This window comes from Pyrgilauda ruficollis, unplaced genomic scaffold (assembly GCF_017590135.1).
Source record: "Pyrgilauda ruficollis isolate IOZ18807 unplaced genomic scaffold, ASM1759013v1 scaffold29, whole genome shotgun sequence".
Taxonomy (NCBI): Eukaryota; Metazoa; Chordata; class Aves; order Passeriformes; family Passeridae; genus Pyrgilauda; species Pyrgilauda ruficollis.
In genome coordinates this window covers 10,160,522-10,187,053 of record NW_024524266.1, presented here as the reverse complement: position 1 = coordinate 10,187,053, position 26,532 = coordinate 10,160,522, and the positions used below count along the sequence as shown (strand labels likewise).

The following is a 26,532-nucleotide window of genomic DNA, read 5'->3' as shown; positions in this document are numbered from 1 at the left end:
AGCAAGGTTCACTTTTTCATAATCATAATTCAGAAGAATATTTCTTGTTCTTTTATGTAGTTATTCAAAATGGAAGGACTATCATTCTAATGTTACCAGCTCCACTATAATATAATGCCATGGAGAATGGTGGGGGTATTTTTGTTGACACCATAATAAGTGATCATTTTGCATTACACTCAGATACTCAGATTATTGCTCCATAACCATAACTTGCTTGAGAATTTTGGATGTATGTGCTTGGTAATACTAAGTATACTTTTTCTTAACAGAATTATAAAGCTGGTGGACTATATTGGCTTAAAACTAAACTTATCAACATCATCTGCTGAATTTGTCTCCCCTTCCTTGGCTCTGGCAGTTGTCAAAACCAGCAGAATCCGCTCCAACGAAATGTCCTTTGCTGTCCAGGACTCAGCTGATCTCCAGGTTACAAAATACTTACAATACCTACAAATTGTCAAACATTTATTTTAAAGTATTTATGGTTTTGTATTTATAGGAATATGTGTTTGTTTATGGTCAGTGTCAGGATCTTTAGTTCCTGTTAGTTTCAGACTGTTTTTTAAGCCCTTCACATTTTTTCCTTTAATTTTCAACTGTGTAAATAGGTGTAAAAGAGAGCTGACTTAGCAGAAACTGGCAGAACTAATAAGCTGTTGGACAGGGTACAGCTAGAACACCAGAATGGACAAAGTGCTTGGCAGAATAACTTTGCCTCAAGCCCCCTGAATCATTTATTCAACCACCATGACAGTGCTGACATTTGTCAAGGAGTGTTGCCAGATGGCTTCATCTATTAGAAGGAAATAATTGTAGAGGGTTCCAGAAAAGAACTATTATGTATGTTGCTTGGATAATGATGCTCAGAACATTTGTCACTAATGGCATCTCACCAAGAAAGAAGTGCTTAGAAAGTTTGGTTGGATCCCCTTTATCTCATTCAAAACCTCCCTCCTGACAGAGAAAATAATGGACAATACCAGCCTTGGAGGCTTAAGCAAGGAGAGATGGAAAGTTTTGGACCAGTTTTGACACATTCTGCCTCCTCAGAGAAGAAAATAGCTTAATGTATCGTAAGCCATATGTAGTACTGGAACTTTTCTGTGTTACTGAAAATTATATAAATGTTTAACATTTGAGTTCTATTTCTTAGCAATATATAGTGCATGAATGTGAGATGACTAGGAGATGCTAGTGCTGACATACAGATACTTACTAAGGAATGATTTTTTATTTCATGTCATTGGCAATGAAACACTGAAAATTTTCAATAAATATCATCTAATTCAAACTAGTGCAACAGGAGAGCTTTTGTGGAATTGATTCAGGATTTCTTTGATGGCTGTCTAAACCAATGATCTCCAAAGTGGGGTTTGAGTACACCAGGGTGTGCACACAACAGTCCAGTGCAGTGTAGGAAAATGTTATTTATATTTATAATAAATAAAAATTACATTTTTAAAAGTAATTTTTAATTTCCTTAATTAAAAAATATTTTATAACTTGCATAATATATTAGTGAACTAATTGATATATGTAACTTATGGGTAGGTATATACTGGGCTGTGCCAGTGTCAATCCATGACACATTGTTACTCTTATTACAGCCATCCTTTCAATACTCAGATAATTTCTTTCTGAAGTACTACTAATGTTTCACATCTCCCACGAACTCGGAGGTGATATTTGTATGTAAAGGACTAATGTACGACAGGAATGTTGAGAGATTCTGTACTAAACAAAGCTCCCTGGACTGTAAGCACAGCAAATAAAATGTGCAGCACATAAAATGGGTGAAAGTTCAGATCTCTTTTTGTACAGTATAAGCTCTTGAGGTACCTGAATTGTAGCTTATCCAGTTTACTTTTGTAATTTTTGCCAGATGATCAAAAAGTTAGTGTTTATGTTCTTATCTAAGAACATAAACTTAACCTCCTGAACATAAAAATGTATTGACAAATAATGGCTATTTTAGCTTTTTCTGAATTCTGACATACTCCCTACAGAGTATAAAAATTCTTTGCAGGCTTTCATGCTGTTGATCTCCCTACACAGTTACAGCTACACAGAACTACCTGTGTTTTTGCTCCTCACCTTTTCCAAATCAATACAAAACACACAGTGATGTGTTATGTCCCTGTAGGGAAATAGCTAAAGCCAGATTATTTTCCATTATTTTCCACTGGTCAGATTATAGCCAGTGGTAGGCAGACCTGAAATGGGATGCATTCCTTTCAGTCCTGTAAGTGCTATTTATGCATTGGAGTGGGAGAGGAATGAGAGCAGCCGTGGGTTTGTGACAGTAATTAATGAGGTATTTATTTTGAAATTTTAAACTGAAAATAAGTAATAATTTATTTATTTGGAGACTGAAACAAAGCATAATCCTCGTGTTTATTTTTCAGATCTCTCTAGGAGTTCAGCCAATTCAGAATTTAAATAATCTTGGATCAATTACACTTCCTTCATTGTTGCTGAAAAATTTACGCACTGAAGAGTTGGACTTGGCTTCTAGAATTATATTCAACTTCTTTAAAAAGACCACTGTATTCCAGGTATTTTTTTGGCCCACTGTTCATAAGGATTTAAATTCAAATTTAGAGAAAAATATGAATAGATTTTTTTTTCCCCACAAAACACATTTTAAAACTTCTGACTTAAAAGTAATTACTTTTGTCCAGTGCTTTCTCCTCATAGTAAATGAGCTTGTGGGTGCTGTACTCCAGTATTGTTTCCTTTAAGATTTTAAAATCTGGAGCTTTTTTTGTCATTCCAGGATCTGTCCTTGAAGAATGCATCTTTAATCAGCAGTGTTATATCATCAAGTGTTGCTAACCTCACAATTAGTAACTTAACAGCAAATGTTACTGTCATTTTGCAGAATATCAAGCCTAATCAGGTAAAATTTACATTTTGGCAGACTTAAAGTACAGTTTTGTTGTTTCCACTGAAGTTGTTGTAGTGGAAACGTTACTAAGAATACAGGTCAGCTTGTTCTTCTTTACTAGTGTGGACATTTCATCTCCACCCAGACATTAAAAATCACTCCTGTTTGCTTATTTGCCGCTGGTATAAATTTTGGTTCTCAAGTAGTGTCAGGTAATTTTGCTCTATTCCAAATTCATCCAGCTTTTATCTTTCTTACTTACTCTTCTGTTTTATTCTACAAAGAATAAAAGCTCTTAGAGGGAAGACTGACACTGTGGGTTGCTATGGCAGATGCTGCAGTAATGACATTTGTGGGTGTTGCATGGCCAGAAAATAAATAAGTCTTTTTTCTTAGGGGAACTGAAACACAGGATTGTGTCATCTGGAAGTATTAGGATTCTTACACACCATCTCTTTCTGAAAGGAGCATCAAGGATTAAAGTCTTCTATCTCATATCTTAAGAAAGTTTTAAATATTAGATTATTATAAACTGAAAAATGTGAGGATTCCACTAGTGCATCTGGAGCTTTTTTCAGGAGTTGGCTTAGTGGTGTCTTTAGTTGTTTTGACATAATAAGTTTTGAGAAATAACTGTAGAAGTATTAGTTTTTATAGCAATATAGTGTATTGCTGCTGGTATTTACAGAATTTGCATGTGCCCGAGGAAATCTGTGTGTGTTTAACATTGTGATAGTAGGAAGTGACCAGATATTTGCAAATGAAAAGGTTTTTCCTTTTCTGTGTGGTCATGACTTCAAAAGTTACAAAGTCCAGAAGGAGGAAAAATCCCAAGAATTTGTATGGTGTGGGAAGACATTGAAAGAGCATTAAAAAGGTTCTACTAGGAACAGAATCTTTGCATAAGCAAAAGAGCTAGCTCCTGTCTGGTGACTTCAAATCTGTTCAGCATGTTTTTACGTGTAATTTGCAATATTAATCCGTAAATGCACCTAAATTGATTTTGTGTTCACATAGAATAGGCATATTTGCTGTATACAGTGTTTGTTCTTCCCTGAATTTTGTAGATCATTCATAAATCATTTGATCCTAAACTCACAGTTTAGTAACTTGGTGGGTTTTTTTTTTTTTTTTTGTTTTTACTCCTAAACAGGATAATTCAACAGTTAGATGTGTTTTTTGGGACTTTAATAAAAATGGTAAGTACTTGAGATCACCCAAGATGCTATGCTGTTTTAGCTATGTTAATTCATGTTAATATAAATGAAGCCTTTTATGAATAACAAAGCTGCTTTTTTAACAGGTGGACATGGAGGCTGGTCATATGAAGGCTGCACAGTGAAAGAAAGTAGAGTAAATGAAACAGTCTGTTCATGCAACCATCTCACAAGTTTTGCAGTTTTGATGGTAATTATTTTCAAAATTATGCAATCTTGCCCTTGTTCAAGAATGTATTTAACCTTGAGTTGTCTTAAGCAAGTCAAGACCCAATAAGCCCATACAACCTAATAAATAATACTCAGGTTCTATTCACTTTAGTGTTAGTACAGATAGCCATACAGTTAGGCACATGTTTAAACTCCTTGTTGAATGGGAGTCCATGGGTTCCACTGGAGGAAAAAAAAATTCTTTAAGTGCTGCAGCTTTTGCATTGAGGCAGCTGTTTATACTCTAAATAAAATTTAGGAAATAAAATTTAGGAAATAAAATTTAAAACAGGTTTTTAATCAAATGGGGTTTCACAATTAGGGTCATAGAATTATAAAATAATATCTCAAGCTGGACAGGAAGGGACCCAAAGGATCATGGAGTCCCTGCTCTTTACAAGACTAGATTTTTTTTTCATCTAACCTTTTTTAAGAGCCATGATGAAAGGAATTTTTAAAAGGCATGATGAAAGGAATTGGGTCCTTTTTTTTTTTTTTTTTTTTTTTTGTAAATGTAGAGGGAAAGGTGTGTTTTGATTTTGATTTTTTTAATTTTTCTTTCTGTTTTTCCATTAAATAAACCTGTTCTCTGAAAATAACTTCTGTTTCTTTTTTAGGACTTGTATGGAAATACTCCCTTGAATCCCACACAAGAATTGGTACTGACTTTTATATCGTATATAGGCTGTGGTCTCTCTGCGATTTTTCTTTCTGTTACTCTTGTGACCTACATAGCCTTTGAGTAAGTACCTATTCAGCTGAGCTCCCATTATTCTTCAGTTGTGATTGATTGTAGTCTTCACTGAGAAATCCTTTTCAATAGTTATGGATTCTGTCCCCACAAATAATGCACAGATTTGGCCAGTCCACCAGGAAGATGCTGATTCAGTTTTCAGAAATGTTAGTCTTACGAACAAGTGAATTATCATTAACCTCTAGGCAGTAAGAAATGAAGAAGTAGCACTCTGAAGTATTTTATAATGGATTATCATAATAGAAGTATGAAGGAATATATTTAAGATACAACATACAAAAAGCAGTACAGAATTTTAGCATTTTTAAAAGCATTTGTGTTCTTTCTTTATTCTCTCATTATTCTAAGACTGGGACTTGTCTCTATCAAGGCTTTAGATGCCCAGTCAAAAAAGCTTGATCTAGTTTAGCAATAAAGAACAGACACCTTGTAGGTTTGGGTAGCAATGTAACAAGAAGTCAAACATACAATGGAAAAAAAATAACCATGGTGCTAAACACTTTGACTCCAAGATTATTTGTATTTATGTAACCTTTTCTAGAAAACTCATATACAGATCATTAATTTGGAAGTATGTTGTAAATTGTTCTTTCTGTGTATAAATGCAACACATGAAGCATTGTATATGAATGAAAATGTAATTTTTTTTCCTTGTCATTTGTGAATGCCAAGGACTGCAAGAGAGGAAGTAAGCCAGGGATCCATGGACAGCTGATGTCATCTCATGAATTTTCTTTTTTTTTTTTTAGGAAAATCCGGAGAGACTACCCTTCCAAAATACTTATTCAGCTGTGTGCTGCATTACTTCTACTCAACTTAGTTTTTCTCCTTGACTCATGGATTGCTCTGTATGATACACGAGGCCTATGCATTGCAGTTGCAGTATTTCTTCACTATTTCCTCTTGGTTTCCTTTACCTGGATGGGCCTGGAAGCTTTCCACATGTATCTGGCCCTTGTGAAAGTCTTTAACACCTATGTACGGAAATACATTCTTAAATTTTGTGTTGTTGGTTGGGGTATGTATTTTTTTTCCCTTTTTATGCTAAATAGATAATTGCTCTTATCAAGTATTTCAGTGAATGTAATACAGGTTAGAAATTAAAATTAGGCAATCATTAAATGTTATGATATATGTTCCACCTTTCTGAGGCATGGAGTCCCCCCAGCTGCAGAACTGAAGTTTCTGCAATGCAAAGTGATAATGAATTTTCCTTGTGCTAGTACAATAGAACAAATTTTGAATGTGGATGTTTCCATTATTCTGAAAATAAATGCCAATAAGTATATATTCCATTTCTGGAATAGCACTGTTGCTAACAAAAAGCAGCAAAACCTGATCTAACTGGATAGAGGATGAACACATTCTGGGCCTGATTTTTATCTCCTGTTTGTTTCTTAAAAATATGTAAGAAAGAAAATTGGTTATCCTGTAAGAGATAGTCTGAATCAATTTGAAGACTGATGGTATTTGTTGGTTTATTCAGAAAGTTTAGGAACTGGCTGTGAAGGACTCCTCTTGTTTCTTTGCCAGTTGTGCTCCTGAGCAGTTTGAATGCTGCAATTTTTCAGACAGCTACTAGTCAGCAGAATTCAACAGCCAGATTTCAGAAACAATATGTAGATTTTGCAGCAAAATATAATAATTTCAAGCTCTCATAATACTGTCTCTGTTAGGATTCTTATGTATGTGTTTTCTCATAATCTCTTAGGGTTACCAGCAGTAGTTGTGTCCATTGTGTTGGCAGTATCACCAGATAATTATGGACTTATAACCACTGGAAAGGTTTCCATAAATGGACCTGATGAATTGTGAGTTAAAGGGAGGTGCTTTGGGGGACGTGAGGGTGAGGGGGTGGAGGGAGGACCTACAAATTGCTTTTCTTTAGAGTAAAGAGGGGGAAGGCAACAAAACCATAGTAGTGCTTTGAAATGTATAACTCTACAGTTATAGAGTTAAAAAAAATACTTTTTTTGTAAAAGGCAAAAATGGTTTGCATGCAAGAAACTACAAGTTTGTCTCATGTTTATTTCACTTAGTTTCTATTTCTGATAATGGTTGACAGACTGTTCTTCTGTTCTAGCTGCTGGATCAAAAATAGAATTGTCTTCTATATTACTGCTGTGGGATACTTCTGCCTGATATTCCTGATCAATATCAGCATGTTCATTGTTGTGCTGATCCAGCTGTGTCGTATCAAAAAGAGGAAACAGCTCGGTGCTCAAAGGAAAACCAGTATCCAAGATCTTAGGAGCGTTGCTGGCCTCACATTCTTGTTGGGAATTACTTGGGGGTTTGCTTTCTTCACAGTGAATGAAGTATTTACTTACCTCTTTACCATTTTCAACACTTTGCAAGGTAAGTTTGTCCTCTGTGTAAGGGCTCCCTGTCTATAATATAACCAACCAAACATTTTGAAACATCATTTTCTTGATTCAGCAATAAAAATTTAAAGTTGATATGTGCATTAGCATGTTAATTATTTTAGAGATGAGATGATACTGCTTTATAGTAACTCTAAATTGCAGTTTTGTTATGATAAGGTACCAAAAAACTAGATACTATTTATACAGGTACGGTATATTTATAAATATTGTTATTTTAAAAGTGTATACAAACCAGATATCCCTGAAAATGACTGTGTTTCCATTAATAAACAGATGTGTTTTGAATACCTCGTTACTTTAAGTGTTCATGTTATAATGCAATTAGTGTAGTGAAAACAGTATAATTTCTTCAGTTCCCCTAACGCTTCTGGGGGAGGTTTGACATTCAGCAAAGGGTCATTGAGACAGGCAAGGCTGAAACATCTAAAAGTTATTGACCCAGCTGCTAAGTATGGCCTATAAAGTACTTAAGAATATATGAGAAGTAGATATGAAAACATAAAGTTTTGCAAAGGCCAGGGTGCTACTAGACGTATCCAAAAGCAGAACTGCTGCATAGACTTTTATATAAACAGGAGGTATTGTAGCTGTCCCCAGAGTCCTAAATACACCTGAATTGCCCTTCTGAAGTTTGGATCCAAACTTCTTCTTAAATGGCACTTGGATGACTGACTGGATGGTTTCCCAGAGAGACTAAGGCAGTGAAAGTTGCTGTTCCAATGTATACACCTTTCCCCTATTTGCTGTGTTGACTTATTATTATTTACTATTAATTCTAAACCCAATACAACTGTTTCTCATTTCAGATTGGAAACTGTGCAATGATTCAGTGCTCCTTTCCCTTAAATGGGGGCAATTGTCATGAACTTCTAGCAGGGAAAGTTGGATGCCACCCTGTGTCAGTTAGTAGTTAGTAGTGAATGAGGAACAGACAAAGAGATTTTAATGAGGCACTGGTAGGAGATGGGATGAGCACCATCCCTTCTAATGAACATTTGAAATTGTGGTAAAGGGGGTACCATTTATTATTATTTTAGATATGAGTTATTTTCTTTGGATGAGTGCTCCAAATTTTGTAGCATTGCTGGTAACAAGTTAGCTGCTAATAAAAGATGTAACAGGATGTGCAAAAAAGGCTTAATAGGCTGATAGTGTGGTATACACCCTCTCTTTGACATTGCTTTGAATTCTTTTCCAAAAGCATTAAGTAAATTTCAAGATCAGCAGAATTTTTCCCTTTTGATTTGATAAAAGGAAACTTTATGTACCTCGTGTATTTGGTTGTATTTGTTGGTTTTTGTTTTGTGTGTATGATTCCTCTAATCTATGTAAGGAAAAAGTGCTCTGCAGCATTCAGAGTTATAAACTTTTTCAGCAAAGAAAGGTGTCATTACTTTTTAGTAGAAATTTAAAAGAAATGAAGGAAAATCAAAACACTGTTCATTAGGAAGTAGTAAAAGTGAATTTTGCAACAATATTTTATGTTATTGCTTTGCAGGGTTCTTCATTTTCATCTTCTATTGTGTAACAAAGGAGAATGTCCGTAAACAGTGGAGAAGATATCTTTGTTGTGGGAAATTCAGGCTGGCTGAAAACTCTGGTAAATATTAATTTTTTTTTTAACTTCTGGATTCTTATATTTAGTGTTAAGTTCCTGGCATTTGTAATAATTACCAAAACCCAAAAAAAAAAAATTCCAAAAAACCCAGTTGATCATGTTGCTGCAGTTGCAGTTATAATTTATTATCCAAGATACAGTAAACCTCCAAAATTGTACTCTTTAAAGGTGGTAGCCGATGCAGCGCTTGCATGTCTACATGCTGTTGCCTTAAGCTGCTAACTGCTAAGAGATGACCTCTTCCACTGCAGGGTAAAGGCATGTCTTTGCAGAAGACTTTTGGTCAGTTAGAAACGGTAAGATTTATTCCAGCTTGTGGGTCAGCCATAGTTTTACCAGTTATTTCCACAAAAACAAAGTGAAGCATGGTTCATACCAAAAAAGACATTAATTACTTTATGTTATTTTGTTACTAAGTAGTTTTCCTCTTGTAAAGGCGTGTATTTTTATACACTTTCACTTAGAGAATCAACTGCACTTCAGTTATTTTTCGGATCTAGTCTGCAGTTGTAAAACTATGACAGTTGCCTGCTTGCATTTTAAAAAGGGACAAGAGAAAAGGAGCTAAATTTAAATAATTTTAAACATCAAGACCCATTGAATTCTTACAATATGATTCTGTCTAGAATACTGCAAGTGTATAAAGCCTTGGTTTTATATCAATTCATTTGCATTATTAACTATATTTTTATGTAGTGCTTGTGTGAGTTGTATTATTTCCTGTTTTAGACTGGAGTAGAACTGCTACAAATGGTTTAAAGAAGCAGACTGTAAATCAAGGAGTATCCAGTTCTTCCAACTCCCTGCAATCAAACAGTAACTCCACTAACTCTACAACACTGCTAATGAATAATGATTATTCAGTCCATGCAAATGGAAATGGTAAGTATAATGCAAAATAGTATTTCTTCAGAAGCAAAATTCTCCATCCTTCCTGTTCTAACGTAGTATTGTACTCGGCACTGCTGCCCTCTGCTCCTCCTGAGCAGCTGAAGTAGCACTGTGCTCAATTTCACTTGCAATTTGCTGTGGCTTATTTGTCTGTTGAGAAAGCTAGATATGAATCACTATTGAAAGTACTTATTAAAAACTGACCCTTTTTGAGTGAATATAATCTAGTTCTCCACACTCTTGTAGGGCACATGTCATGGTGCTGATTAGTAAAGTAATTAGTATTACTAATTAATAAAAAATTATTAAACTGGTTTACTAATCAATTTTTCAAACAGAAAAATAACTTACAAATCTGTAATGTATAAAACCCTAAGTCAAGCAAAACTCAGAAGACATTACTCCTGTGTGCCATAGGTATTTTTCCCAACTGATCAAGGTTTGAGGCTAAGAAGTCATGTCATCAACTAGAATGTTTATTATGAATTTGTTGAACATGCTTGGAAAGGCTGTGTTGTCCTCATTTCTTGGCCTATGCTGTCAGCAGACAACACATAATGAACAAGATTATATCAGCAGATAACCTCTCAGATGTATAGAGTAAAAGCTATGGAATTCATATGTGGCTTAGAGGTTACTGTTCCTTTGAGTGTACTACCTGCATATTGCAGAGCAATCACAACACTTCAGGAGATTGCATTTGGACATGCCCTGTACAGCTTTCTAAATTGAGGTTGTTGAGTTTTTTTTCCTTCACATTCCTTTGTAAAATCTCCCTGTTTGGATACCACATAATGCAATGATTAACATACTTTTTATCTAACAGATCAGTTGAGAACCAGAATCCAGTGACACTCACTATTAGACACAAAGTAAGGCAATATTTTTAGGTAGAAGTATTTCCTTTCAAAGAGAGAAATTTTCAGGTGCAAAAGCCTGCATGTCTGTAGGGTTCTTTTTTTTCCCTGATATGTTAATTACTCTGATGAAAGAAGCCATCTCTCCCTGCAACATCTGACCTGCTTATACCAAGCTACAAAAGCATTTTGGCTGCTTTTCTCAACAGAAAGAAAGAGCAGAAATGTTCTATTGAACTTGTTTGTTGTAGCAACTGAATGAATGAGCCTGTTGCAGCTCTCTGGAAAAAGTTTTGTTCTTTTGGGTATTTTGGAATGAGAAACTAAATTGATGATCTAAACCATTGAGTGATGCCAATTCTGTTGGCTGTGCTCCAATTCTGTCCTACTATATTCACATAATCAGACCTTTCCAGTGTGTCTGTGTGTCCTGTGCCAAAAGCTTCTTAGACACAAGCAGTTGAAAGAACTTTGATAAAACCTTGTTCCTGTACACTTACAAACATGGATGTCTCTGGTGACCCACCTAATTTCCTATTTTATTGTCTATTTCAAGTGCTGTGAACCTCGTACCACATTCTCCATTCATATCAAGAGGGTTGTAGGATAACTTGCCTGCATAGCTTGACTAAATCATTCTTCTGGGTCCTTAGGACTTCTGTAAGAAGAGGCTAAACCTGTGCTTGGATAGCTTCCAACAAAGCTCTTGGAGGCAATTCTTACACCTAGTCTTCCAAACATGGGGCAATTGTATCTCAGAAAAGCTGGGCTAATGCCTCCAAAAGTTATTAGACTGCTGTTAGATAGGAACTTGGGACCTTCTAATTTGCTGCACCTGATTGCTCTCTCAAAGCTGGAGCTTGAAAATAACATTGCAACACTTCATTTTAAAAAGTGACCTCCAAAACCAAAGACACTCTAGAAATTAAGACCTATGTCATAAATACACTGAGCTGTAAACACTTGATGGTTTTAGCCTCACTGCTTATACTGAAATGCTATTCCAGATTCAGGACTGAATGACTTACTGTGGTAAGTTTGGGATGTCTGTATAGCCTGTGACTTTGCTTTCCTACTGGACTTCATCTTTTCATGGCATTCTAATATTTCTTTATTTTCAGTTTTTCTCTTGCAAATTTGCATGTTTCAGAAACTACAATCACATGACTGAACCTGCAGATTTCCTCACTGAGGAACCTTTTTGAATTTGTTCACAGAAAAGCCTTATTTTCTTCTCAGCTTTTTCCCTAACATTAGGGCACTGCTATTCTGAACACTCCTAAGATAAAACAGTGTTAGGCAGGCAGGGGGTTAAACAACAATATCAGTGTTGGCAAGTATGGTTATTTTCTCTCATCAACCTTTTTCTTATTTGAATTAATGAACAAAGCTCTTCTGCTCACGTTTAAGTGCTTGATGGCTGCTTAAATTAGTAAGTGATTTTTTAAAAAGTCTAAACTGAAGTGTTTGCACAAGTACTTAGAATAAAAAAACCCAAATTCTCTTTAATAATATTTAGAACATGATGCATAGGGCAGGAGATTTAACCAGTGAACTAAAAATTTCTGGAGCATTTCATAAAAAGGCTTCAGTCAGCAATGGTATTATATGTGTTCATTGTGGATTCACCTAAATGTGTAAGATTCTCTGTAGTCTAAGTATGGTTTTAACCCATGATCAAACCTAGGCCTTGTTCTGATTGTCCTTCAGAAGTAAATGATGTAAGTTGAATTCCTTGTACTCACTCTTCTTTCAGATGCATGGCATACTTGAGACACCTTTAAAACTTAATTCAATAAAGCAAATCATTGAAATGAGGAGTATTTTGCATCTTATCTAGTAATACTTATTCCAAGTCAAGTCTACATTTTGAGAATTGTGACCTTCATTGCTTAAAATGTGGAATCCTTGTGCATAAATATATTAACATCGCTCAAATATCAGGATTTCACACAGGAAAAGAAATTTATACAAAATATTTACCAAAAATACACATTTTAAAATTGTTGCAGGTATAAAATGAGAGTGTATGAACTCCCTATAGTGACTAAAAAAGCATGGGAGGCTTGATTCTGAACCTTTCTGATAGGGAATGCACTTTTTTGTTTCAACAGGCCATCTTTCCAGTGAGAAGAATGGTGTTTGTTTCAGTGTACAGAATGGTGATGTGTGTCTCCATGACTTTTCAGGCAAACAACTTGTGTTCCAAGACAAGGATGATACTGGCAGCCAAAAAAGCCAAATCTCACTCAGAAGGACTTCAAAGAGAGGAAGCCTAAGTTCTATGGAGAAAATGTGATTTCCTTTTAAACAGCACATTGTTTTACAGTGTGAAGTAGAGTTTTACTTTAGCAGTTTTACATAATGTGAGCAGACAAAGAACTGGTTTTATTTAAAATATGGTACTGGAACTTCAAGGCAGCCATGCAATGGATTGACAAGGACAATTACTAAAAAAATAAAAAAAGAAAAAAAAAAAGAAAAGGAACCTACTATTTTGACAAGGTCTTGGATGTCAGATTACAGCTGGCACACTTCCATTTTGTTTTTTCATCAGAGTGGGGTTTTTTGAGGGGTTTTTTAACATTTAAACAAAAGTTTTATTTAGACTTTTTTCATTGCAATTAAGTTTATCTGGATATAATGCTTGGTAGTACTGTATAAATGTAGAAAGTTACAACTTGTGCATACAAACGATGTTAACTTTAAAAATGTTAGCTACACTGTCTTCAACTTTTTGTATCTTTTTGTAGGAAACTCTGCGGTAATGTACATAAACAGAAAATATCAACCTTTAAGCATCTCAATGATACTTTTATATTTATTTCTTGTAATATAAATTTAAATATATCTATGTATAGAAAAATAATTGGTATTTTGTTTGTAACTTTTATTGTGAGTTTGCATTTTTCTTTTTAGTTAATGATCTTTAACACAGTATGCTACAAAACTTGTCCAGTAAGTGGATCACTTACAGTAGTTTGAATATATTCACTAGATGCAGAACTGTAAATAACAAACACAATCGGCTTTGAACCTTTAGCTACCTTCTAGTACACCACAGAGGGATAGAAATTGGGTGTAATTCAAGTAGAATGCCATGAATGGAGTATTAAATAAAGTAGTCAGTAAGTTATTAAATACAACTAAGTTGTGTTGGTGGCTTGAGTGAAGTCATCAGTTTTTGCCATTGATTTCACCAGGGTCAGTGTTTATATTGAGTGGTGAGACACTGCCATTTTTCATTTGCTATGATGGAAGAAGAGAAGTTTGGAGGGGTGGGGAGGCAAGTTGAAGAAAAAATAGAAATAATAAATGACAGCTGCTATATTTAGTAGCTGAGAATTTTTTTGTTTCATTGCATGGCTGTTTTTTAAGGGGCAGCTCTTGAACTATTCTAATGAGTATTTCTGCTTGTGCTTTGGCTTGTATTTGGCAAACCAAATACTGAGGCGCTAGCTCAGTAATTCCTGAAGCAAAATTTCATTCCTCTTGTGACATTTACTGGAAAAAAAATGATTTGGGCTCTTCATGTAAAACAGCTGAAAGTCCATGCAACATTGTGAAGATTCCTCCTGAACAGAAATTGGCCTAAGCCCTGGTCTTACCTTTTCTTCCTCATACACACGTGCAGCTATGGCCACTGCTTTTTCAATTTGCATTCTTGGGCAAAAGTTGGATGCTCCCAAAGCAAGCTAGGACAAACTGGTGCCAGACTGCAGAGTACCAGGCCCTGTAAAGAGGGCTGCATGAAGCAGGTGCATGCTGATGGGGAGCAAGGGCTTTGCTTTCCTGGTGGGGAGGGCTCAGTTGGGTGCCCTGCAAACACTCCTCAACAAAAAGCATGAATTACAGGCCTCTTATCTAGGGCTCTGTTTGAGTTAGCAATTGAACCTCTTCAGTGCTCAAACCCCATTGTTGTTCTATGGGCAACACAGGTTCTTTCAGTTACTTACATCCAAAATTACTCTGACTATGCTTTTTAAGGTGAGAATTTAGAGTATTTGTTGTGTTTATCCACAGGGTTTTAGCTGCATGTTGGTAAAAGCCCATCCTGGAATGCTAGTAGCTGGAATACATTTCTGTGAATGCTTTAACTATTTAGCTAATTGCCTTTGCAGTGTTTCTTGTAAATTTATTTAATGTCCTTATATTTATATTTTCAACTGTAAAAAAAGTAATAAATTTGCAGCAACTACAACACAAAATATATGAACTTTGTCTTTTAGATAAATGTGTCACTAATACTGGGCTGCGTTACAATTCTTCAGATTACAGGATCAACAGTATGCCACCTCTTGGAGAAAACGCTGACCCAGCTTTTGCGTTTATTCTCTGCTTCATATTTTATCTTGCATGGTTCTGACAGATCTGGATTTTAGTAGAGAAAACCCTGACGTTAGTCCAGTCAATGCCTGCCCTCAAGACTGCTGAAGCTCTCCCAAAGGAATGCTGTAAGCAAAAGCACATAGCTGAGTTTAGCTTCAGTAATTAAATTCCCTATGAATACACATATTCCAGTGACCTGCTCGGAGTCTTTTTTTTTTTTTTTATTTTTACACACTAAAATATGTTAGGATTCTTGACATAATTTTTATTTTATATATTCCTAGGGGAGAGGAGTCCTTTCTGACTTTGCCACTTAACAGTGCGCTCATATTGTAGTAAAAATTTGCACTTGCACCAGCATAATATTTTAGCGTAATATTTTATCTCATCATCAAACTAGCTGAAAACGTGTTTTTACACTGGGTGTTACAGTATCCTTTTGGTACGTGGTCTCTCGGACTTTGTTTAGGCAGGACACCCAGAGCTCGGGGAAAGCTGCAACACCCGCCCAGAGCACCAAGGAAAATTCTGTGCATTAGTTTGTGGCTGCAGAGGTAACTCGGGGGATCTGTAAGGAGTTTTTAAGCTTAGTCAAAAGATAAAGAGCAGCCTGCCGTGTACAGCTGGCACCACCCCGCTCAGCAAACTTGGTGCTTAAGTGCAGTCTGTAAAAAGCGGTGCGCTGAACGGGGAGGCCGGTGCGGAGCTCAGGGCAGCAGTGAGCTGGTCCATGTTTTGGCTCGGCGCAGGTTTCACCGCACGGCTCTGGCAGAGGGAGATGCTGAACCTCCGAGCTCTGTCCTCTTGCGCTGTGCGGAGCCTACAGAGGTGGGGTCCGACCGCGGCTCTGAACGCTGCTACCTCAACCGCGACTGTCAGCTATGGGCAATGAAGGAAGAACAGTAATGAAAAGTTACAACAGGAACTCTGTTAATTCTACAATTTCACTTAAAAAAATAAAAAGAAAAAGGAAAAAAAGACAATGGGAAAAAAATTCTTTCCGAATTTTGAGTTAATATCACACCTTCAGCTACTCTGCAACATCGATCAGATCTCAAAACGGTGGGGTTTTTTTAAGGCTGGGGGAAAGAAAAGCTTCCAACAAGTATTCTGGTATTCTCAGCTTTATTTTACGAACTTACGAAGAGGTTCTGTAAAATCGAAACTATTTTTTACAAGCGCAGCCGGGCTTTTGTCACGCCAGGAGCCCCTCCTCTGCTCGGTCCCTGTGCAGGGGTGTCCCCGTGTCCCCGCGGTGCCTGAGGGCGGAGGCCGCTGCCGCCCCGCCCCGCTCCGCCGTGAGGGCGGGGAGAGGCCGCCGCCATCTCCGGGTACCGCCGCCCCGAGCGCGGCCGGGCCGGGCAGCCGGGCCCGCTGTGGGGCCATGAGGAGCCGCAGCAACTCGGGGGTGCGTCTGGACGGCTACGCCCGCCTGGTCCAGCGGACCATCCTCTGCCACCAGGTGAGGAGCAGCCGCCGCCCCGAGACGCCTGCTCGGGGCTGGGGGCGCCGAAAAAAAGGGGGCCGTGCCGGGGCCGTACCGGGGCCGTGCGGCGGCTGCCGGGGCCGGGGGCTGCAGGAGGGACACAAACATCCCTCCTCCGGCCTCCTGTCCGCGTGTCCCGCCCCCGCCTGCGGAACAGCGCGGGGAATGCTGAGGTGGTGCGGATCCTGGGGGTGCTTGTGTAAGTGCCCCTTGGAAATCGTGTGGAAAACACAGCGAGTCAGAGCTTGTAAATTATAATAGTATTGTGTATATAATGTCTTCATGGCCATATGGTACACACCCAGCCGTTGTGCACACTGTATCTATCTAGATAGATAGATACACACTACCTACTAGTAATATGTGTGTGTATGTATATATATATGTGTGTGTGTATATATATGTGTGTGTGTGTGTATATACATATATGTATACGCACACATGGTAACAGCAGCATTCCACCGCGGTGACATAAGCGCTCCGAGCAGGACTTTGTGCCGTGCCTGTCAGTGTCAGCACGGCGCGGTGCGGGTCCCTGTGTGCCCCCGCTGCACGTGTGTGCGGCGGGGCACGTCCCAGAGCTTCCAGTCTATTCTTCCAGTCTGTTCTCCTGCTGTCTGCACTGCTGAGGCTCTGGAGCATCAGGCGGGGCTGCCTGCGCAGGCGAGCAGCGAAAGAACGAAAATAGCAGGGGTGGTTCCGGGGGGTTGTGCGCCCTGTGTTTTTTGGTCAGCACAGTGCTCTCTGCTTAATGTGCTTGCTTTAACCAGGTGGGCATTGAGGACTCAGAAGTATTCAGCAGTGCCATGCTTTTAACAAGTTACCAAACAATCCAGTATATAAAGATGAGCAGCAGGGATTTTTGCACAAATCAGTTACCAAATATGCTTTGTTGATGAAAGTTGCAAGAAACTGGTAAGCAGTGAAAGAAAAGGCTGGGACCCATATGCACTTTGGTCAGTAAGATTTTTGTCACTGGCTGTTGTTTTGAGCACAGGGTCCAAACACCTGTGAATTGGTGTTTGTGTACTAATTATTGTAGACTCAGTAGAAACAAGTGCAAGAACTGGTGTATGTGGCGTGAGAAGATAATTTTTGGCTCTTGCTGTGCTGGGGTGCAGGAGAAGCTTTTAGTTGTATTCCCATCTCTCCCTTTTGTCAGCAAGATGACCTTGGGCAAGTCACTTTAGCTTCCAGTGCCTGCCTTGATTTCCTTGTTTATCAGATGAAGATGCTGATAACAACTTCCATTAGGGGAGACATGGAGCCTCTGAGATTCAGAGCTCAAACATGCCCCATGAAAGCCTTGATGATGTTAATATTTAATAATAGTAAAAAGGGCAAGTAAATGGTAATACAGGGGTTCGTACTGCTGACCAAGAATTTTGTAATTGCTATTTAAAGCAATAGGATGAATGTTCATGACTGTACCTTTTCCACTAAGGGCTCAGTGTCTGGGAGAATTCAGAGGTGGGGACAGGAGGTAAGCTTTCTTCTTTGTGTGGGAAGCAATTCACAGGCTAGCAGCAAGGCAGAGGATCAGTGATATGTCAAGAGGACCCAGAGAAATGCTCAAGGCATGTTTCTAGATTTTTAAAATATATTCATTTATAGTCTTCCTGTTTTTTTCACTGCAATAGTTTGAAAATGTTGTGTTCAGCCAGGTGAAGAGATGCAGTGCTTGGGCAAATTAGGAAGGTTGTCTTTGGGCCACATACAACTGTGTCTTTCTTGGGAGCAGAAAGTCTGTGGCTGGATAGGCTTGTATGCTGCTGCTTCACTGCTGCTGGTGCCTTCTTTGTGCCTCCCAGGAAGGAGCCAGGGAAGTGAGTTTTAGCCGTGGGTTTGCCCAGGAGCAGCCTGGCAGAAGAACCAGAAGGTGTTTAAAATGCTTCTGAGGTGCTGCTGCTCAGCAGGGGCTGATGTGTGAGTTTGCCCCTGCACCTCACATCCACAGCTGCAGGAATGCAGCCTTGGCACATCAGCGGCTGTGCTCTGCTAGAGGGCAGTGACACGCTCACCTCTGTGAGGTGCAGCAAGGGCAACACGGAGTGTGCACAAACACTGGGCTTTGATCAGCTGTTTAATACACCAGGAGCTAGATTTTTCAGTAGCCACAATTGATCTTGTGCTCATTCCAATCACACTAGATCAATGTGATTTTAGAGGCAATTTTTAATGCAGGATATCTGTGCTACCAGGCAGATGTGTTCAAAGAACAGGTTCAACTGGACCTGTTCAGGGCTGACAGTTTTCTCTGTGGCATCTTGCAGGATCAGGTCAGTAGGTTTCTTTTCCTGTTTTGCAGATGTTGCATTGTCCTTGTTAGTCCCTGGAGCATACACAGTGATAGTTACCATCCTGTTAAAGGTTTTGAAAGGAGGATAAGACCAGACTACTGGCTCCTGTCTGTGTGCCTGCCATCTGTTGCATGTACCCCAAGGGACGGGGGTCAGAGGGATGCTTTGGTGCTGAAGCAGAGCAGACATTGAAAAGCACCTCCAGAAGGATGTCCTCAGCTGCTTATTACACCTGAAAAAAATGTGAATCTTAAGACTAGGAAATAGTAAAACTTAACATCTATGAACATTTCAAGTATTGCTATGGTACTACAAGTGAAAAGCATATGGACCTGATAAGGAAAGCTCATACCTTTATGGGTAACCCCAGCTGTATTATGGAATCACGTTGGAAGGGACTCAAAAGAATCATCAAGTCCAGCTCCTGGTCCTGCACGGGACCATCCCCAAGACTCACATCATGTTACATCTGGTTTCACAAGCAAATCTGCAAGCTTTGCTAGAGCTACCTCAGTTTTCACCTGACAGATCAATGAGACAATCTGTTTAATTTGCATCTTTCAGCAAGGTGCTAAATTGCTTGCTTTGCTGCTCTTGTTAGAACCTCACTGCTTTTGTGCCCGTCCCGCTGAAGTTCTTATTGACACTTGCTGACCTATAGGAACTGGTGTGTTTTTTGGTTTGGGTTGTTGGGGGGCATTTTTCTCTCCAGACTGATGGATAGATTTAAAAATAGGTTTGTGCACGATACAGCAGTTTAAGTCTTAGTCCAGCAATCAGCTTTCTGTTGCAGTGCTCTCAGCTGGCAGCCCATGGTGCTGATAAAATTCTTTGCTCCCTGAGCAAAGGGCAAAAGGATCTTCTGAGAAATGTGATTTGCAGGATGAGACCTGCTAGTCTAATTAGCCATCACTGCATAGATGGAATGCTTGAAGTACTAGCTAAGCTAAAATCCCTTTGACTTCATGAAGATTAAGTGCACTCAGTGTTTCTTTGGGTTCTTTAGCACCTTGTAAACATTGTCGTTTTCATTTTCATATGGTGTCAGCAGGTAACAGAAGAAAGTAATTGTGGTTTTAAAGCGAAAACACTTCTCAAAAAGCTGAAACAAAGCCACTTAAAATATTAATTAGTATATTACATTGTTCTGCTAACATTCTGAATGTGCATGAGGAAAAACATTAATGTGTTGTCAGTTCATGGGAACCAGCCCCAGTGCACCCCAAAAGCTGGGACCAACTTGTTGAGGAGTCAAAGGTGGTGAAATGGTGATAACTACCCATGAATGTGTTTAATACAACCTCTTGAGCTAGACAAGTCCTTCCCCGGGAGCTGAACAGTCTTCTAAACTTGGATGGGCTGTTTCTCTGGGATTCCATTTTGGTACACAGAGACATTTTTATTTTTCAACTGGCAACTAGCCAGCATGGAGAGTAGGGAAAAATAAACCGAAATTATCATTTCTCAGACAGCAGAGTGATCTCTTCAAGGCAGGGCTGCAGGTGAGTAGACATTTATTGTCCTGCATTGGAGGGTGGGAAACAAAGTGTCCTCTAGGAATGTTGGGAGTATGTGGTCTGCCTTTTGAGACCCTGGCTTTTGTCATGTGGACACAGTGCTGAACTGGAACTTCTGTTACTCCTTGTTTCACTTTTCAAGATCAAAGAGAAGTTTTTTAAGCTGTTTGCATTCATATGTGCTACTTTCCCCATCAAACAGGGAAGTAGGAGTCCTTCAGTAGTTGCTTGGTTTGTGAAGACCTTGCTGAGGTGGGGCTGTTGCAGCAGAACTTAATTTCTACTCTGAGGGAGCTACTAAGCATTGCTGCATTAAACCATAACAATAGGGCTGACTGTGCCAGGTCATGTCTGCCAGGCTGTCACCCCTGTGCTGCTCACATGCAGAGACCAGGAAATTGTAACTAAAGCCCCTCCCCCTCAAACCAGCTATTTTAAAAATAATGAGTTGAGTGAACCAGTGTGTGGGAGAAATGAAAAATTGGTGGATGTGTCATTTTAAATTTTACTTTCGTAAACGTAGTCTTTACTATTGTAATCTTTGCCCCTTGTCACACCAGCCCTACCAACTGGTCTTCATTCACTGAAATTTTCTGTAAAGGTTTGATTTGATTGAACGTTCTGTTGACCTTTTGCCTCTTTGTCTCATTTTTTTTGTTAGTCAAGAATATATGGCCAAGAAAGATGGTGTGAAAAAAAATTGAGGATACTGAAGTGATGGGAATTAATGATGCAATTAAAAATTTAATGGAGTATTTGGGATGCAGGAGACTACTCAGTGCTCTGCTCTTCAGACAGTGCTCCTTTTCAACACCTTCAGAAATTTTTTCCTGTACATTTTCCAAAGAAGGATATAAAAAAGGTTTTGCATTCATTTAGCTGTCATAAACCCAGTGGGCAGATGTATAGAAATACTTTTTTAGTCTAGAAGCTCACTAATGGTTTTTTACTTTCTAAAGATTATGCCACAGACCAGTTCCATAGAGGAGCATATATCCCACACTCAATTTCTAGTGTTAACTCAGTGCCTTCTTTTCCTCATAAATATGTAAAATTTAAATTTCTATTTCCTTGATGTATTCTGAATTTCACTCAATAACTTAGCTACTAACCCTAAGTGGATGAAGATGTCCAGCTGGATGCTGTAAACTTTACAACTTGAAGTGTTCAAATGAATTTTGCATTTCACTTCTGTGAGTTTGGAAAAGAAGGATGGGATCTCACTTCTGTTGAGAAATCATGAGCAGCTGCAGTGTACACTTAGCATTAAATCATCTTTAGTTTGTTACCCTTTAATACAGAAAGAAGTGATGCTTCATAGCAGATGGGACTTGAGGTGGTAATGTTTGTTCTTTATTCCTTCTGCCATGGTTAGAACCCAGTGACAGGGCTGCTTTCAGCCGGGGCCGACCATAAGGATGCCTGGGTACGGGACAACATCTACAGCATCCTGGCCGTGTGGGGGCTGGGAATGGCGTATCGGAAGAACGCCGACCGGGATGAGGACAAAGCCAAAGCCTACGAGCTCGAGCAGGTGCGTCAAGGCTCGGCATAAACCAGTTCCACTGTTTGGGCTTTCTTACTGTCGTGTTTTTGGGGAGCTCATTCTCACTGCTGCTGTGTCTGGAATCTGGCAGGGTTTTCCCAGCTTGAAGTACGTGTTCCAAAGACAGCAACATCCATGCAGTGTGTACTGTGCAATATCCCTGGCAAGGAGGATTTGAAGAACTGGATGGTAGAGAGGCTAACATCTGAATTTAACTACAAACGAAACAAAAATATGTAGAAGTCAAACTTCCATCAGTTGTCTGATTGTTGAAAGTTAGGCTTCTGAGAGGTTTTGTGCCCCAATTTACAAGGCTCTCTCTGATTAAACCTTGAGGTCCCTCGTGGGTGTGTTATGGTGCAGAAAATCGGGCCTAGGCTGCTTGGATCTTGCAGCAATTTATCTGCTAGACCGTTCTTCCCGTAAAGAGAAGCATGCCATTTAAAATAGAAGTCTTTGGAATGTGCATGGAGGTTGTACATGGTGTGTAGGCGTGTTTGATCACAGCAGAGAAGGTGTCAATCTCCAGACTGATGAGATCTGTGCTGGAGAATTGGAAGGGGACATAACTCACACAGTTAAATACTAAAATCTGCAGCTGGAAATGTATCAGAAATGAGAATGTAAACAGAGGTGGGTTAAATGTGAAGTGAGGGACTGTTGGTGTCCTGCTGTTGTTTTGGAGTCACTGGGTAAATTTTTTGTTGGTATGTCCTACTTGAACCTGGTCCTTGGTGACACAATAACCTTGACTCAGTTTACATGATCATATTTTGAGGCTGTATTTTCGGGGTGAAAAGGTAGGGTTGATTATTTAATGCACAATCTTGCACTTCTCTACGTTCACACTTATGGCCCTTTGTCTATGAGTCGCTTGATTTTTGCTGTACTCTATAAAGAGTGGAAGAAATTCTGCAGGTTTCACAGTCACGTCAATGCCTTGACGTCACCTACCAGTGTTCCCTAAAATTCAAAAAATTTATTGTTAGTATTAATATTCTTACAAGACATAGCATTCTTCTTACTTCCTTTAGCTGGATAGAAGGACCATGGAGAGTTGTTCCACTGTTTACAGAGAACCTTTGGGAAAAGACTTCTAGATAGGGATAAAGGAATAAAATCTGATCAATGTATTTAAAAAAAAAAAAAGCATGCAAAACATTTTGGGCAAATAGACATTCTTTTTTACCTTTGGCAGGACATTAGTAGAGGGTGTGAACTTTGCCACTTTTGAATGTTGTTTGAAAGAGCTGATGAGGCTGAAAGTGTCATTGGTCTGTTTTGTTCCTGCAGAATGTTGTGAAGCTGATGCGGGGACTCTTGCAGTGCATGATGAGACAGGTAATGCCATAGGATTGAGTTAGTAGATGTTGTATTTACAAAGCATTTCATGGAAGTCTGTAGTTCTTGTGTCTTCTGTGGAGTGACTTATTTTGTGTGTGTGCCGATGATGGTGTGGGGAGTCTTCTTAAAACTCTTGAGCAAAACACTGACCTTGCTTCCACTTCTTGTCCAAGTAATGTTTTGAGACTGTGCTTGTAGCAAGTCAGAGTTTTGCCTTTGCAAACTGATTTTCACTAAGACCAAGATGGATGTCTGTAGTTTAGATCTGAACTCAACAAGGTAATTTAATTGCATTCTTTCCTGTAGAGATGTGGATTTAACTGGAGTCTAAAGTCAGAGTTGTGTTTAAGCCCTCTGACCAATCAAAACTGAGTGTGGTAACAGGATTAAGACCTCAAGATTCTCCTCACCTAAGAAAAGTTGTTACTTTGAAATTGTTTGGAGAATTTCTTCCAAAATGCTTCAGATTTGAGATTTGTGATGTTTTCTAGGTAGATAAAGTAGAGAAGTTCAAACGCACTCAGAGTACCAAAGACTGCCTCCATGCCAAGTATAACTCTGCAACTTGTGCCACGGTGGTTGGGGACGACCAGTGGGGGCACCTACAAGTGGATGCAACTTCCCTCTACCTGCTCTTCCTGGCACAGATGACTGCATCAGGTAAGCAGAAGATATTTTTGCCTTTTGTTGCAGCCTTTTCTAGTCCAGCTTTTATTTAAAAAGGAAAAAAAATGTAGCAATCAGCTTCAATGGTCTTTACTTAATTATTACTCAGAAGCAAGTAATGTTTCTCTGGAAAAGAGATCGGCCTTATGTGGAATTTCATGTTTATAGTAATTGGCAGTGTCTATGCCCTTAATCAAGGCATCAAATACATGAGATATTTGGAATCATGTCAGAGAAGTCTCATGTTTAAAGACTTCATAGGGTCAGCCACGTTTCTTCAGAGAGTGGCAACATCAAGTCAGGTGCACTTGTGCCATCAGTGTTTCTTCTCTTACTGGTGCTGTTTTATCTTGTGTTCTTCTTAATCATACTCCTCTTGTGAGGATAAGGATTTGTTTCCTTCCGTGTTTTTCTGTCCTTGAAGCCCCTTGCAATTGATCCATGCAGAGCAGGCACCTGGTCATCTTGAAGGTTCCTGGGTAGAGCACTGAGCAGGCAGAGGGCTGGGGAGCTGCAGGAATTTATATGCACTGTTCTGGAGAGCCAGAGCTGGCTCACTTGCCTCTGCTTTTTACCCATGGTCTGAGTGTCACCCTCACAGAGGTGGTTTTTGGTTGGTCTTTGAAACAGTCTGTATTGGTGGGGTTGAAGTGTTTTGTCAGTAGCAAGTATTGAGGCTTGCTGCCTGACCTTTGGAAATCAGTATGAGTTTTTTCCTTTGATTTCAGTGGGCAGGGGTTAGTAGCAAGTAAACAAAAGCATGAAACTCGCTGTAGAGTAGCTGTTGCAGTTCTGATACAATATAATTATTCTCTTTCCTTCTTTTCATCAGGGCTGCGTATTATCTTCACCCTTGACGAAGTTACCTTTATCCAGAATCTTGTTTTTTACATAGAAGCTGCCTACAAAGTTGCTGTAAGTAGCTATTTATATGTAAATGATCTGAACACTGCGCAAGTGTGGGTGAAAAATTATTTATTGCTGGAGAAGTAAAATGGGGACTTGTTTTTTTCCACAAGAAGATATCAGAACCTGTCAGTACTTTAGAGTGCAAGCAGCATCTTTGGAGATGTTGGGAGGGCTGTGGAGGATTTACTGCTGTGTGGGTGAGGTATACTTTTTCTATCATAATAATAGGGGGTTTTATTGATAATTAGTAACATTTCCTGATGTCTAATTATAAGTCTTGTGGGCCTTTCTAGAAAGGGCAGGTTGTTAGCAAACCAAGTTGAAGGGATGTGGGAAGAAGCATGCACAGGAGGGATTAAGGGCTTTGTGTGTTCTGTGAAGGCAGTGATTTGTGACTGTACACATCATCCTGCTGGGGTGTATTCAAACATGAGGAGGGTCTCTTTTGAGACTTGGAGCCCCTTTTTTTCTATTTTTTTTAAGGGAAATAATAAACTAATTTAATGTAGAGGTGGGGATTTGTTGTGGGACGGGGGCAAAACATTGCTTTTGTATATAATCATGCCATATTTTTCTTGATGGTGTTGTTGCAGGATTATGGGATTTGGGAACGTGGTGATAAGACAAACCAAGGAATCCCTGAACTGAACGCGAGCTCCGTAGGGATGGCCAAAGTGAGAATGTCTTCCTGACACCTCCTTCATGGCTGCTGTGTTATGCTTAAGGGCTCTGACAAACCTGATGGCTTCCTTTGTATGGTCTTCTTGGCCACTGCAATAGTTAGCTGATTGTATAAGAACTTTTGTTTAGGTGTGAGTATTTTTTAGTGTAAAATTTTTGAGATAATGGCTCTCATGGAAGGACTTCAGAGCAGTTGTTCCAGGGATTGCAAGAAGGATACCAGATGAATTGAACCATGAATCTGACAGATTCAGTGAGATGCAATCTTATAAAGTGGCCTCTGGTTTTCTTTCCCTCCTCCTTAATTCTTCAGCCTCAGTGTCATATGTGTTGTCACAGTAAGATTAAGTCAGATGTAAATTCTAAAACAACAGAATATTAGTTTAAGAAATTTTCTACAAGTAGTTTAGAGAGAAAAATAAATGAAGATATACTTAAAAGAAAGAGGATATTTCTGGCTCCCTCATAGCTCAAGGTCACAGAGATACTAAATGAATCTCAGAAGGCCATAAATGTAAATGTGTAATTGACAACTGCCGCATTATGTGGTGTCGGAGGGACAGACAGAAGACAAATATCGTTAAGGTTAAAGGTGTATTTGCCTTTCAGCAGGATTTGTTAGATCTTGTGTGCACTGCAAGAGGGAGCTGGTCTTGGCCCCACACTGATACAGGAGGCTATTTTGAAATACAGGGCAGGACAAGCATTTTTTACTAAGTACGTCAATATTTAGATGATGTCTCTGGAAACCCAGCTCCCGTTTTTTTTGCATTGCCTGTAAATTGTAGGAAGGATCACCAGTACATCAATCCTCTATCCTACTAGTTGAAATAGTTACTTTTTTCTAAAATATTACCAAGTTTCCCTTTAAAGATGAAAAAAGTGTCAGTGGGGCAAACTACTGTCTTACATAATTTCTTTCAGAGGTTA

General features: G+C 38.9%; 2 protein-coding genes across 4 annotated transcripts in view; both read left to right on the top strand.

Annotated features, from left to right (window-relative positions):
- ADGRG2 (adhesion G protein-coupled receptor G2) overlaps nucleotides 1-15,004 on the top strand; it is a 58,872-nt gene extending 43,868 nt beyond the window's left edge. The window contains exons 17-28 of the mRNA XM_041472499.1: nucleotides 273-429; nucleotides 2,409-2,558; nucleotides 2,780-2,902; nucleotides 4,044-4,089; nucleotides 4,194-4,297; nucleotides 4,935-5,059; nucleotides 5,821-6,089; nucleotides 6,783-6,882; nucleotides 7,155-7,429; nucleotides 8,957-9,058; nucleotides 9,806-9,958; nucleotides 12,939-15,004. Of these exons, the coding sequence (XP_041328433.1) occupies nucleotides 273-429; nucleotides 2,409-2,558; nucleotides 2,780-2,902; nucleotides 4,044-4,089; nucleotides 4,194-4,297; nucleotides 4,935-5,059; nucleotides 5,821-6,089; nucleotides 6,783-6,882; nucleotides 7,155-7,429; nucleotides 8,957-9,058; nucleotides 9,806-9,958; nucleotides 12,939-13,123 (1,789 nt within the window). The 3' untranslated portion in view covers nucleotides 13,124-15,004. The remainder of the gene's footprint in view (nucleotides 1-272; nucleotides 430-2,408; nucleotides 2,559-2,779; nucleotides 2,903-4,043; nucleotides 4,090-4,193; nucleotides 4,298-4,934; nucleotides 5,060-5,820; nucleotides 6,090-6,782; nucleotides 6,883-7,154; nucleotides 7,430-8,956; nucleotides 9,059-9,805; nucleotides 9,959-12,938) is intronic.
- A 1,469-nt stretch (nucleotides 15,005-16,473) lies between these two features.
- PHKA2 (phosphorylase kinase regulatory subunit alpha 2) overlaps nucleotides 16,474-26,532 on the top strand; it is a 44,785-nt gene continuing 34,726 nt past the window's right edge. For 2 of the 3 annotated variants that reach the window (XM_041472317.1, XM_041472316.1), the window contains exons 1-6: nucleotides 16,474-16,615; nucleotides 21,832-21,990; nucleotides 23,296-23,343; nucleotides 23,838-24,006; nucleotides 24,845-24,927; nucleotides 25,515-25,595. In XM_041472317.1, the coding sequence (XP_041328251.1) occupies nucleotides 16,538-16,615; nucleotides 21,832-21,990; nucleotides 23,296-23,343; nucleotides 23,838-24,006; nucleotides 24,845-24,927; nucleotides 25,515-25,595 (618 nt within the window). In that variant the 5' untranslated portion in view covers nucleotides 16,474-16,537. Of the gene's footprint in view, nucleotides 16,616-21,831; nucleotides 21,991-23,295; nucleotides 23,344-23,837; nucleotides 24,007-24,844; nucleotides 24,928-25,514; nucleotides 25,596-26,532 lie in introns of those variants that run through there. The other variant, XM_041472318.1, reaches the window with a different exon arrangement.